Below are 15,512 nucleotides of genomic sequence, written 5' to 3'. Positions count from 1 at the left end.
AGAGCCCTCAGCGGCAGCATCCCCCGATGAGAGGCTAATCCGTAATTACCGCAAAGAGATGATTAGTTACTCCGAAGCCTAATAAATTTCATTTAGGCTCTGCAGCTGGCAAGGGAAATGCAGATGAGATAGAACGAGAGGCTGGTGAACCTTTCTGAAGATGTATGATGTAGTGATGCTGCTAAACAAGGTCTTTCTGTTGTCTCAGCTACCACATACATAAAAAATACTTATATATATATATCTATATATATATATATATAAGTAAAACAAAAAAAAGTTTAAATTGCTAAAAGTAGTTACATTTTAAAGATTTAGTGCATTTAGTGATTTTAAAATAAGCCTCTTAAAGTCAGTTATTAACTTATAGTTACAGGAATTATTTTAAAAATGCATTATTAAAAGAAGATCCTGATTTCCAGTGTATCGCATGAAAATGTATTGTAATGATATTTGTCGTAATAAAAATATAATACTTTTATATCACCCAGCCTTTAAGAATTCTTTATTTAATGTACAGTTGCATTAAATTAATTTTTTTTAATAGCATTTTCACAACATATTATCTCCATTTTAAACCATGTAAATGTTCCAGTACTTAACAGTTTCTGGATATACTTCAATTTTGTATTTTTTGTCACACTTTTAATGTTTTCAAATTGACCCACCCTAACTGTGCTTTTAAAAACAAGGTGTGTAAAATACATCATGCAAAGGTACAAATGTCGTTTTAAACAGACCTGTTCCCCATCCTGTTACCCGGTTACTGTATTTTTAATATATTGTATTGTTCTATAAAAAAAAACAAAAAAACACAAACAGCTTGAAACAGCTTAAAAAGTATCCAGATTAATATGTAGGCTGTCACATTCAACACTTTGCTCTGACTGAGACCAACGGGTCATGAAGAGACACAAAAGTTATCCAGGCCTTCCACGAAAACAGAGCTGTGTTTACGTCTGGACTGCAAGATCTGGATGTATACACACACATGCACATATTTCACAGCCACACACAAAGAAACACAAACCAACTGCGAAATGTGGCCTCTTCTATCTGAGCTGCGATCTTGGTTAGCACCATGTGCTAAAGCAAAGTGACAGAGCTGCACTCAGAGCCTTGACTGATTTGTCAGTGTATCTCAGCTCATTAGGAGATATGATGAATGGGCCACTGCCAGCTAAGTCATTAAATCACTGCGAATCAGGACTGTACACATGTTTATAATCTGCTATTCAATTAGCACAGTGGAATAAAAAAATGCTAATGAAATAAAGAGGAAAAGGGCATTTCTGTTCTGTTAATTTGGCTCAGCGACGAGAGGAAAAAAATTGTAATCGCTGAAGATTTATTATTTCTTTGTGAAGTTACTTTTTTTTATAACTAACACAATGAATTTAATTGTGGAGATAAATTTAAGCGAACTACAGGAAGTATCTGCCCTACAGTCAGTCATTTTTCTATAATTATGCAAACACACTCACAATTTTCCATTTTCCTATCCATCTATAGCTCCAACAAAAGAAAAACAATTAAATATTTTTATTTTATTTTTATCTTTAGACTAAATTTGTGAGAGAAAAAAAAAACTTATGATGTGAAATACACCTTAATTTTATTAACTAAATATCGCTATACTGGAGGAGGATAGAAGCTTGCGTGAAAACCTTTCCTTTTTTACTCTGTCTTGTGATTAAATGAGTTCAAGAGAGAGTACCAGGTGCAAACGCAGGTGCTATCCTGATGGAAAGGTCAACCATTTTTTAAAATGTCACATTATCAAGTATTGGGGATGCATTCAATAAAATGCCTTTTAGGAGGCCATTGTCGTGAGTTTTGGCCTTTCCCTTAACAAGAGCTAGCACCAATATGTCAGAATCCTAATAGCCAGATTGAGAACATGTGGTACCTTAAGCTTCACTATCTATAAAAATGTACAAAAAAACACATATGATAATAATGTGATAATAACTCAAATAACTGCAACATTTACTCGAGCAATACTTTTCCTTTTATTCAAGCAATACTTTTCCTTTTATTCAGGCAATACCTTTCAATTCAATAAAAGTAAATGTATGGTGCTGAAATGATGCAATAAGTGGGAAGTTAGTTTTTGGCTAGTGGCTAGTCAGCGCCATGAGACTAGAAGGAATAAGGAAGAAAGAGGAGAAAAAGTGAGTGAGAGAGACGTGCAAGAGAATGAAGAGGCGACTCAGACAGAACAGACACGAAGAAACCGGTTTCTTCATCATCAGCTAGGCCGTTCTCACACCAGCCGTAAAGAGTCATTTGGCCTCCCACGAGACCAGTAATACTTTTCCATAACTAGCACAGTTATAAATCTCGCCTGTTCTACAATATATATTTCCCCCAGAATCAATTTGCCTTGAAATTCACACCCTAACAAAATAGAAAATTAACTTCGGCTGTAAAAATTAACAAGGTCCGTAAGAAGCATTGTAAATGAAGAGCTGCATGACCTCACACACATGTACTTACATGCAATAGCAATCTAGTCACCTCTATATATAGTCTTTATGTGAGAAAAAGCACTACTTCTTACAGAATTGAACAGTTTGCTTTCATAAAATCAGTTGTTTGAGCTTTCATTAGTGTATGTGACAATGTCCTAGAGGTCTTGTCAGAATGATCGTGTCTAAAGTCTGCCCTCCGTTTTCCTCATGAAAATATTTAGACTATGTTATGACCCAAAAAAGAATAATCTGCAAGTACAACCAATGAAGCAGTTATGTGTAAAGAATGCAAGTGTCTCTCACCCCGACACACACTGTCACACGTGCACCTGTGTGTACATGTAAACTAGCCATAGGTCTGATGGAAAGCTGTGATCTGTGTATTGTCTTTTTTTTTTTCTATTACACTGGTGTAATTAATCATCATCTAGAATGTTGAGTTTAACACATGCCATAACTACATCGCTTAGATAAGACCTTGTACTCAAAGATAAGTGAAAAAAAAAAAAAACAATGTCATGCTGCTGAGTTTGAAAATACTTGCCTTTTCAGTAAAGGGGAAAAAAAGTTCCAAGAAACGAAATGGTGTAAAGCAAGGCCAGGAGGGATGACGGGATGATGGGATTTATTTGTGCAGGCTTACTGGAGAAGTAAAGACTCTTTGCAGTTTGAAACAGCACGTCTGGGGTCAGAGGTGAACGCTGAAAGCCAACGATCCGGCAAACAAAAAAAGAGAAATCAGCTTTGTGTGTGGAAATGGGATGTTAATCCTCATGACGTTTGATCAATCTCAGCTAATTTGGATCTTAAAGACTAAGCAAATATATTAATTCTTTGGACACCAGAACAGGTGGGAAACAGTCATGTCTACTCGACACAATAGCGTCCTTCCAGGAAAAAAAAAGTTATTTAATTAAATAAAAAACATATTATTTATTTTTTATTTATTATTTTTTATTATAAATTTCTTTCTTTCTTTTATATATATATATATATATATATATAAACTAAACCAAAAATGTGTGCAATTCACTAAGCAGAAATGTAAGAACATATTAGTATGATTAAAATATCCTTTTTTGAAAATAAAACGTATTTATCAATATATTTAACAAACTTTGCATACAGTTATTTAATTTAGTTTTAAATAAATGACATCACATCTGAAACTGGCTCACTCTGCAGCATTATAATGAATAATGATGGGGATCTTAAATGGCTTAGGAATGAAGGCGACTCTCATCTCATCTCTCTCCCTTGAGGCTTTAGGCACTAGAGGCCAGCGTGCCATCGTCTATACCCCATTTAATTGGTCATTTGACATGAGTGACTTGACTTCACATCCGTGACCTGTCAGTTGAAATGGTTAGCGCTCTCCATTATTACAGAATGCTTTAAAATTCTGTGTAGCATACTGTATGTAACACGCATAAATACAAGACAATTTTAATACATTTTTGGAATAAAACAAACAGTTTATATGTTAAACATACATGCTTTAAAAATGCCTTACAAATATTAGGCTGCAGTACACATTATTCAATAAATATTTCACATTTTTCTCTCACAAAAAAAAATTATAAAAATAAATACGATTTCAAAATCTCATCCCAGTGATCGACTTTGTAAAGTTGAACTTTGCTCCTGTATCTCCTGTATGCCGGAAGCATGTTACAGAATGGTGGGTGGATATCTGAGCTGTTTCCCTGCAGCATTTACACTGGGCTTGTCCAAATAATCATACTTGCATTTTAGCACAATTATCAGCACACCCTATTCCACAGGTCTGATAACATTCTCGCCCCGGTTGCAACGTGTCACTTGGTGAAAACAATGCCTTATTGACACAAGTTACAGCCCCACAATGGATGGCGAGCTTCGGGGTTCCTGTTTTTGTTGACACTGATTAAGCTGCCTATTGAAAGGTAAACCGCTGTGGACACACACACGCATAATTGGACCTTTAGAGCCCTCTGACATGCAATACGACAAATATGTGCTTCAAATATTTGAGCTTGATAACCAGTGGAAGGAGGGAATACAGAAACACACTCACACACACACACACACACACACACAGAAGCAGTTGAGCTGCAAAAGTGTTTTCCACTACTCTAAACCTGGAAAGGAGAGATGCGGACTACCACTAGGGGACAGTAGCAAGTCATGAATGAGAGAGGAGCTGTGGAGCAAAAACTGCAAACAAAAGACTTTCTTTGTTGCACTCTCAGATAATAACAGAATACAGAAATAGCTACTTGACTGCTTTGCAAAAGATCTTGACAATGCGCCGGCCCATAATGCACAGGAACGGCTCTGCATTTACATAATCACATGAAATGTAAACCAGCAAGTAATACGGCCGGCAGAGGGAAAAGAGGAGGTAGGAAAATCCTGCTTTCCCCGTGGAATTAATATTTCCACTAAAAGCAGATTCGGCTTTATAAACCTGCTCAGAACAGTACAGAAACAAATATATTTTATATTATCTCTCTTTTTTTTTTGGCCCCGCTTATTTCTTTTAGTCATATTCAAGAAAGTTTCCAGTAATAAAACAAGCCTTCGTTATGAAGTGCATCAACACACTAAAATTGGGATTTTACAATAAACACTTAAAAAATAGACCTAACCATTTATACTATATTTACTCTACATTTTACAAGAAATGTACAAGAAAAAAAAAAAAAACCCAGAGCATTTCTACATAATTACCTCTAACAAACAAACTGAACTATTTCTACTAAATTGACCCTAAACTTTAAAATACATACTCTTGAAAAAAAATGATCACAGGTTATATTTTCAACTTAACACGTACTCTGTTCTCGGGCTCGATCTTGAAAAATGGCAAATGAATGAAATCAAACAAATCTAAAAGACATTCGATAAGCAAACATCGAATATATCTTCTTGTTCAAACACGTGTATTTGCATACGCTCACGTCGCCCGAGTTTCTCTGAAATAGTTTCTGCCCACGTGGCCTAACCGTAAGAGTTAACACCTCCTTTTACATAACACACCAGATAAACCTGTCAAGAAGGTTCCCGGGTCCCTATAGCAACGGAGCACATACACTAAACATAGCTCCTTATCCGGCAATTAAAACGGCATCGGTGCCGGGCTGTTCCTCTGACGTCCACCGTTAAAAACGTGATTGCTGAAAAACAAAACAAAAAAAAAAAACAACAGCAAAAAAATTGATGTCTATACTAAACCTAGAAAAAAATATCGTGATTTCTAAGTCTAATCAGTTCACACAGCAGTAAGAGCAAACTCGTTTAACATATCTCTATATGAGTGATGTGTGTAAAAATGATAAAAACCTGAAGCACATATGGAATCTGCATTTGTTATCATAAGTGGCTTTTTTTTTAACCTCCGGTCCAAATTTGTCACGAATCACCAGGAGGCATGTTTATTCGGCCGAAAGGAAGAATACACAAAATAATCTGGAAACATAATCGCTGTCTGTTTGCACTTAGCCGTCACAAATATCCCATGCGTTTTCTCTTTTTCCTCTTCTCCACTTGAGTGACATTTGGCTGGCTGGCTTGAGCTGTAGCTACAGGTTGCTCTGTTAAAATAATTACTATTCTATTATTAGCAGAAATATTTGTGTTATTGTTGCGGAGTGTGAAATGTGGGCTCGGGCGGCGCGGTGCTATCAGCGGGAGTGTACAAATACAAACACATTTGTCAGAGTTATTGACCTTTATCTCTCCACTTTCTTGACAGCCTTCTCCAGTTATTGACAATACAAACACACAGGGCAAAGCGTAACCTTTCATTTACCAAGCCGTCTCTCCCTCTCTCTCTCTTTCTCTCCCTCGCTGCCTTTTCACTCGCAATTTGTTTAAATAACACGGCAGACAATGGTACTGTTCATTTCTGCCATTTCTCTTTCTCTCCAAATTTTACTAGATAATGTCATTAGGCAGATACAATGGCGGGCTATTCAGCCCCGAGATACGGAGATATTTCACGTCTTCAGTATGGCTTTGACATGGTGACATTACCGCAGAGTGTCTCTCCCCTATTTGTTTGCTTACAATGTCATAAATATATCATGAATCTTGGATCACTTTAACCGAGCCATCCATCCTCCAAGCCTCTCCAACTATCACATGTTTACATGCGTACACACTCCAAAGGAAAGGAAAAAAAAAGGAAAAACAGCGATCCAGCTGGGATTATAATTGTGAATCTAATCTGTTTCATTGCTACATAAAATCTAAGTAAGACTAAACAACAAAAATCCTTTAAGTGCGTGTAAAATCTGATCCGCTCACTAAGGAGGCGCTAAGGTAATTCACGCTTCCGTCTTTAATGTGAAGCACCACGCAGCCGTATATTCATTTACTGAGCCTAAAAAGACAAGCGCAATGATGATAAATTACATTCCGAACACTCTAATGATGCTCCTGGAAAATTACCAGCCTTTTTTTTTTTTTGACGTTTCGCTGTGAAAAATAGCATACATAAAATATGTGCATCCCCACCAGTCAGATGCTCTCTGGGCACTTCAGAGATGAAAATTAAATTTTAAACAATCCAGACCAGTGTTTGGTGACCACGGTTAATCATCAAGAAACAAAGACATCAAACAATATTTGATAATGAGAAAAATGCCTCCAGGATATTAGGAATGGGGGAGAGAAAAACCCAGCGTGAGCCGTGGCAGCAGAGGTAGTGGCAGCCCAGACACCGAGACACACGCCTGCCTGCATGTCTCTCTTCTCTCCCACTCTCTGTCTCGCTTTCCCTCTCTCTGTCAAATATAAACACAAATACACACAAACACGTGCGCATACACACACACACACACACAAAAGCAGCATGCCTATTTTGCAGATTTCAGATTCTCTTTTTTAAGTTCCTGTTGCGATAATTAGAACTCAGTGTGGGAACTCGACAAAGACATCAGTGTTGGGAGAGATGCTGCCTCTTTTTTTTCCTTTTTCTTCTTCTTCTTCTTCTTTTTTTTAACCGCACAGTGCATCATGACTGAACCCAATTATCGGTTCAAAAGCCTCGGTGATGACCTCAAGTACACTGTTAAAATCATAAAAATAAAATAAAGAAATAAAGAAGGGAACGAAGGAAAAGTTTGCTTCGCATTACCAGGAACGAAGGGGATTTCTAATATGAGCAACTGCGTTAAAAAGGAAAATACTGCATGAAACATAGATAGATAGATAGATAGATAGATAGATAGATAGATAGATAGATAGATAGATAGATAGATAGATAGATAAAAGCAAGAAACTAATAAATAAATAGAAAGAAACTGCCATACAACAAAGTATAGTACAAGCCTACTTGTGCCCGTTTCAAATTATTAAAGAAAATTTAAAAAAAGAAATGAAAAAATTCTAATTAAAATAATAAAAAACAGCAGCAGCAAAAACAACACCACAAATTCAGGCGTACTGTTATTATTCTCTTCAAACTTCCTTATGTCAGGGTAATTAGTGCTGAGCAGAAATGGTTGCTTTCAGGGCCACGATTGAAGGTCTGCCCTTTCCTCTCCTTAGAGAGTGCATTACTAGGTTAGACCTGATTGACGCACCGTTAACAGTTTGGAGAAATCTGGGGGCCGTTCTGCAGCGCTGCCACCTCACTCATGCAAATGGCACCGGAGCTTCCCTCTGACAAAGATTAATGAGCCTGTGCTGCAGTCTTTGTTTCAGCTTTCTCCCATTTAGGATGAAATACCATCCAAAAGCATTATCTATCCCCGATTAATCCAATAAATTTCTTCATAATACACATGTTTTTTGGAGGCAATTTACAACAAGGGAGGAGGCCATTGTGAGCACAATTACGTTTAATTACTTGGCATCTAATTAGCTTCATTAAATGCTAATAAAATAAATGAATAATAAAAAACATAAAAAAAAAAAAAACATGCTTTAAAATGCTGTGCCAAACCCATGTCTTGCACTTTATGGAGTGAATTATTGCTATGAAATTTCATGTAGTGGTTGTGTGTTAATGAATTTTATTTCCAATACTCTGATTATTTCCTAACATTTAAGTTAGAGCTTATGAGATGTTAGAGTGTGAATTTTAAAATTGACAAGGTGTGAGAGAATAAACAGAACATTATGTAATATTAAACTAGCCAATAGATTTAATAGAATTTTTTATATAAATTGCTGTGAGAGTTCTAAAATATGCCTCATTATTAAAAACACAGCAAAAAGACTACATGCATTAATATTTCTAAATATATCTGAATTAGTATTTGTGTAAATAACCTGATGAACAGCAAGCTAAACACACACACACACACACACACACACACACAAAGAAACAGCACAAAGCAGAAGCCTTGCACCTCTTACACAGGAGGGAATATAATTGCATCCCAGACGTTAAGGTATAGGGGTGGCATTAGAAGCGCAGTGCTTAGCACTACAATAGTGTGCCGAGAGCCGAGGAGCAGAGATCAGTGGAGCGTCTCTTGGATATCACAGGGAAACATCCTTTGCAAATTCATCTCCCACTGTGCGCAGGCTTCACAGCTGGTTAACGGCACTGTGTGTACCACTAGCCTGTTTACATGTTGCCTCTCTCTCTTCTTTCTTTCTTTCTCTCTCTCTCTTTTTCCTCCTCCTTTTCCTTCTAGCAGCCTTACACACATCACAGCCTCTCCGGCCAGCTTGCACCAAAACCAAGCACCTCTGATCCCTGCTTTTAGAGCTATTACAACGCTTTGATTTTATCTTTTTTTTTTCTTCTTTCAAACCACCCTACCACACTGATCCTTTTATGCCTATTACACAGACCGCTTCCCCGACCTCTGATTCTCTGATACCTGAAAGAGGAAACAGACGCAGTCCTCCCTGACCTCAGCCTTTTATATCCACCAACACTAATGCTGCCTTAACATCCTAGATATTTATCTGCTATGTTCAGACCGAAAGCAGACAATCCTGACCGTCACCCCCGTGCACGCACACACACACACACACACACACACACACACGGCATGAGGTGTCTAGGTTCAGGAATGGCATGCCTAAAGCACCTCGTGCTCTTGTTGAATGCTTTATTAAAAACACATAGAAGATTTTTAGCTTAAGATTTATATACAAATGCTGCATTTCGATTAAACCAAATTATAGCACCAATGTCATAAGTGCTCTAATAATTAAGACAGTAATTAAGAAAGAAACAGTAAAGCAAAGGTTTTTCTTGCACTACCAGGATTGAGGAAGGTTTTTATTTCTTCACAATACATTTACCTAGGCAAAAAAAGTTAATCTATTTAGAAATAATTATTATAATTTTATAAAAATACATTTGCTTAATATACAGTCAATATAACTAATGCAAAAGAACAGGAGTACACTGAGAAATATTGCACTCATTTACTTACCTTTAACATTCATGCTGTAATTCGAGTTTAAACTGGTCCTCTGGAAGTGAAAATAAAATATTATTATAATTTACAAGGTAACGATATTGTAAATAAAATAACACAGTTGCTAACAAAAATATTAATAGAACAAAAGGATGCATGACAACAAAATGCAAGCAAGGTACACGTTCTTAATTACAGTACAAGTGTCACAGTTTCATCATTTTACGATATTGTAAATAATTCAACATTTAATGCACAACACTGGGAAATAAAGAGAGAGAAAAAAAGTGATTCAACACTTATTCAGAAAACACAGATATGCTAGACATATTAAAATCACATCATCAATTCACATTAGCTCTCCAAAGCACTTTCACACATTATCATTGATTTCACTTATTGAGCCTAAAATCTGACATGATGCCTACAGGCAGGTAAATATTGCACAGTGCATAACATTTCATTATGGTAATTTTTTTTTAAATAAGAGGATTATAAAATCATCGGAAATGACATTATATTTCAAAGTCCAATATTAATCCATGCTTCTTAATTCTGTCCAAGGTTCAAATTCCTTATCATTTCTATATATTCTGATAATATCCTATTTCACAAAAAAGCCAAATTATTACTATTTTTTTATTAACGTGAGGTATATAAACTACATTACCTTATGTATATATTAATTAATCTATTTATTTGTTTATATATTTTAAATTTAAAAAGTAAACAAATTTGCAAACAACCTGCTATTACTGTACATCTCGAGGGAGGATTCTCAGCCCTCCGCGCTTTTTAGAGAGCTTGATTACGGAGCTTATTTTCTGACCAATCAGCGTCGTCTTTACTCAAGCTCCGCGCGTGTAGCCAATCAGAAACGAGATTCGTTTGTGACGCCCGCCTTTCAACTCTTTCGCGGGAGCTATCCAGGAAGTATCTCAATATCCTTCAGCAGCGAATATTAATGTACTTTAAATAGTATTTTTGATAACGGATAATGAGAAACAACTGATATATATTTTCGTCGTGCTCTAGTTAAAGGTCTGTCGAGGTTTAAAGGAGTGTTCTCTGCTCTCTGTGTGCTTACCGGTAAGGAAAAGTGAGTTAGCGGTTTGGGGTTGTGTCTCGAATGAGATTCTGTTCCATGTTTAGTGTGCTAGTTAGTGTCTAACTGACCGCTTTTGCTCCCTACGCAAGTGCACCTGCAGAGAGAGTAGTGATGTATTTGGCATTCCGCTGTTCTGCTCTTTGCTTGAGTGCTAGTCTTTGCTGTGTATATGCTCACCAAATAAAATGTTGCGCATACTGATGGGACTAACTCACAATTTGTGTTTGTTTATATTTTATATGGTTTCTATATAAAATATAATTGTCTAATATAAAAGTCATACATTGCACGTGCAAGCAGTGCGTGCTTCTCTCACACTGCAGTAAATCTGAAAGATGTTGTATGCATGTTGTATAAAGTGTACTATATTCAGCATCATCTTAAGATAAATTGTTCACTCAGTCACAATGCACGCATGCACTTACTGTTCTCAGTCTAAGTAGATGACTTGGGCTCCTACAGTAATACAGCACTATATAAATACACCCCAGGGACAGCATTATCAATATATGTGCTGCTTATTGCTGTAATATTATACTTGCAATCTAACACAAGTCATGAACATTCTCTCCCCCCCTCTCCCCTCTCCTTTCTCAGAAGCGTGATAGATAAGTAAAATGAAGCTCTCGAGAGCAGAATACAGAGAAATCGCAAAGTTCGCTGAACAGCTTCGTCCTACAAGGGAGTACATGAAGATGCTGAAGGATCGATTCCCCAAGTAGGTACATGAGTGCCCTTGTGCCGCTTCAATCACTTATGGTGACACGATGATCATTTTCAGTAACTGATTTATCCTGGTCAGGTTCAGGGTGGATTCAGAACCTATCCCAAGGACACCAGGAGTAAGGCAGTGATGCCTTATCATTGCAGGGCATTCTTCACACACCGATTTATACTTAAGGGAAATTTAGCATGACCAGTTCATGTACAGGATGGCACGGTGGCTTAGTGATTAGCACTGTTGCCTTGCACCTCCAGGGTGCGGCTTGGATTCCCGCTTGGGGTCTATGTGCATAGAGTTTGCATGTTTCTCCCTGTGCCTAGTGGGTTTTTTTTAGCTACTCTAGGCTAATTGGCATTCCCAAATTGCCTGTAGCATGTGAATGTTGACCGTAGGTCCTACTGCGGTCATAATATTGGAATAAATACAATCAGTCCCTAGTCCCAGAGGTTCCTAGATGGATGTATGGAATCCATGTACAGATATGATTTTAGAAACTATGAGGAAACCAGAAAACCCAGAGGAAACTTTCATAGATATATAAAGAACATGTAAAACTCCCCACAGACAGAAACCAGAGCTTAGGACTGACCTGGAGACCCTGGAGCTGCATAGCGTCAACGCTACCCATGGTGTTTCCTGCTGCCCTACAAGGCCATTGGCGATTTCTGTAATTTATTTTTACTGTTATATATTTTTCATGATCCTGATAAATCACCACCAGTGCAGTTATGTTGAGCATTCCCCTGCACAAATCAGCCTAATCTCATGAGTAACATATGAATCCAAACAAGCAAGGGCAATGCGAATATAGCCATAACAAAGTCTATAGTCATGTGAAGTCTAACTCTATCTCAACTTTAACCCATGTATCTTTTTTAATGCAACTTTATGGTAAAAGTGTTAAACAAGATAGTGAAAATGTGCAAAATCATTATATATAAATCTTTTTAGTCGTTCAGGAGAGAATATAAATACTGTTTGAGTCTCAGAGTTCTATCAGATTTTTAGTGATTGGGATTAATAGTGCAGTAAGATTGTCTTTGACATTATCTGATTCTAAAGTTGTCTTTTAAATCATTATACGCTAACCATTTTATAAGGTTGCCGGTGCCACTCTAAGAGCGAATTTGTAGGTTCGTTTAAACCGGAGATAGCTCATTGTAAATGTTCTTGATGGGCTGTGTCTGCAATATACCTAGACTTCCTGTAGCATTGGAAAAAAGTTATTCCGTACCAAGATGACACTGACCAGCTGTTTGGTGAAGGTAAAACATTCTTTCAGTTGATGACAACCATGTCCATTAGCTCATACACCATTCGGTGTATCTGTACAGTGTCTTGGTTGTTTTGTGTGCTCTTTTGATGCAGTGGACTTTACACACAGATAAGCCTCTGAGACGCAAACATCTTCCAATGGCCAAGATGGACGATGGAAGATCGATCTTATGTGATGAACGTATGTCAGTTCCTCACTTTAAATCATGTATACTGTTTGCTAAAACGTATCTCATGTGGAAAGCATCCCAGTTTTTCTTTAACATTTGTGTATCAATAGATGCTACTTTTATGTATTTTTTTTTTGTTAGATTGGAAGAGAAGTAAATAAATCTAGGAAATAAATTTAATATTTTCCCCAGTGGATTAAACCAAGTACTGCTTTAAAGAGTTAATATGATGTGCATCTTTGAGTAAAGATCCAGACCTCATGTCTGTGTTCTGTTTCTGGACATGTTTTCTTCATGTCCCTGTGGGTTTCCTCTCACCTTCTAAAACATGCCAGAGGGTGGATTAGTGACTCTAAATTGCCCCTTAACGTCAATGAATGTGTGAATATGTGTGTGCATGATGGCCTGCAATGAACCAGTGTCCTATCCTGGCTGTATTCCTGCCTTTCAGATCCTCCACAGCCCTCACCAGAATAAAGAAATTATTGACAATGAATGAATGTATAAATAAATGTTTGACAAAAATGTACACTTTTCTGTCATACTACATTTTGAGGAACACCAACTTGTTCTGTGGATGTATTATACATTAAAATTTAGAAAAGTTATTTATTAACTATTGTCAATAGATAATTAGTGTTGTGGTGTAAGCCGAATAAAACGTGACATGCTTTTTGGGCCAGGTCGCATCTAAACCTCCCACACACTCCTTACTCACTGATTCTCCATTTAAGTCCTTAAAAATAAGCACGGATGGTTGAAGGATTTAAGGTTTAATTGACTATAATTTAGTGGTTGGTGATGCTTATTTTCCAGCTAAGTATATTTAAAAGTGGCAAGAAGGTAAGAGCTTTCACTTCAAATCCAAAACCAGAGCGTTTAGGATAATCGCTGGAGTTGTTGCACTATGTCATTTTGATGAATGTGCTGCGCACTCCAGTGAGAGTTTAGCTGCCATTCACTTCCTGATTTCGGGTAACGGGGAACATGCGCTCTTAAATTCTTGTCTAGACTACTACGGTTCAGAAAAACAGACAGCAAGTTGCAGATTGTCTGCGCTTTACCACTAATGTTTTATTGACTCACCAACTGAATGCATATCATCTGGTATCACTGTTTAATCAGTAACTAGTTTAATAAACTTTGTATGCATAATAAGACTGAATCTAAAAGTTGTATTGTAATTGCTATTTACAATTAATTAAGCAAATTTTTAAATGAAACTTCTGGCTTGTATTGTTTATCTACATGTAATCTTGTTCTCATGTTTAAAGAATTTATCAGTTATCCATACTAGTATTTTCTCTGCATTTACACAACAGTAATGTTAATCTTTCGCACTAACGTAAATCCATGAAAATGCATTAAAAGCCATTCAGTGAAGTTTAAACCTTACAACTAAATTGAAAACTAAGCAACGTGACGGACCATGCGCGTGTGCATGCTTGTAGCCATATTGAGCAGAATATGAGCAATAAGAGACACTGAATGACTCAAGGGGTCATGTTAACACTGAGATAAAATATTTCCTGACTTCGAGTTAGTAACACAGGTGCCGGCACACAGCGTGAAGAAATATGTGCCGTGCTGAAAAACATTCCGAATCAACTCCAGGTTTTCTTCACGGTTTTAGTGTCTCACACAGTCAGTACATTGATTAGGTTTGTGTAATTGCTTAAAATCAGCAGCAGGCAACTCGAGCTCTTGGTTGTACAGGGTTGAATTGAAAAAAATTAACAGTTGTTAGAAGTGCAGTCTGATTAGGAGTAGGGTAAATACTCCCGTCGTAATTGAATACTGGCGTTTTTTTTTTTTTTTTTTTTTTTTTTGGGGGGGGGGTACTTGCATTGCTTGCCAGGTATTTTGGTAAATACAAATTCTGTTGAGAAAAATTCAGTTCATTAATTTACTTGTTGTTTTAGAACATCAAATAAGTGCAGAAGACCCTGAATCCACTGTAACCATGGTGGTGGTGATGATGATGATGTTTTGTCTGCTTTGTTGGATACACTGTTACTAGTCTAATTGTTTTTTTTTTGTCAGTTATAATTCTCAAGGTATTTTTGTGTGTGTGTGCCCTGCTGCATGTTAGTCCAGTCTCATTTAAAAAGCCACTACATATTCTTGTTAATATTTTGTATTTTTGCTGAGCCATATACTCTGTTTTGGATGTATTGAATAAGCCGGGGTTAATGGCTTTGTTTGTGTGTCTCCTTGACAATGAGGGACTGCTCTTTATTGAATGTAACACATGTAATCCCCCAAGGCCTCCGAGGCAGCCCCGTTCCTTTAGAGGTCACTTAGAGACTCGCATGAATTGGGAGCTTCCTAGTTTCATAGTGCTGTAATCACTGCTAGAATAAGGCACTGGGTCCCCAAGGGATACACAGC

General features: G+C 37.0%; 1 protein-coding gene across 2 annotated transcripts in view; it reads left to right on the top strand.

The window, feature by feature from the left end:
• Positions 1-10,755: 10,755 nt before the first annotated feature.
• cdin1 (CDAN1 interacting nuclease 1) overlaps positions 10,756-15,512 on the top strand; it is a 64,301-nt gene continuing 59,544 nt past the window's right edge. For both annotated transcript variants that reach the window (XM_053509348.1, XM_053509347.1), the window contains exons 1-2: positions 10,756-10,933; positions 11,550-11,670. In XM_053509348.1, the coding sequence (XP_053365323.1) occupies positions 11,570-11,670 (101 nt within the window). In that variant the 5' untranslated portion in view covers positions 10,756-10,933; positions 11,550-11,569. The remainder of the gene's footprint in view (positions 10,934-11,549; positions 11,671-15,512) is intronic.

The sequence above is a fragment of the Clarias gariepinus genome, chromosome 13, assembly GCF_024256425.1.
Source record: "Clarias gariepinus isolate MV-2021 ecotype Netherlands chromosome 13, CGAR_prim_01v2, whole genome shotgun sequence".
NCBI classification, from domain to species: domain Eukaryota; kingdom Metazoa; phylum Chordata; class Actinopteri; order Siluriformes; family Clariidae; genus Clarias; species Clarias gariepinus.
Note: the sequence above shows the minus strand (reverse complement) of the source record. Positions and strands in the feature narration are given on the sequence as shown.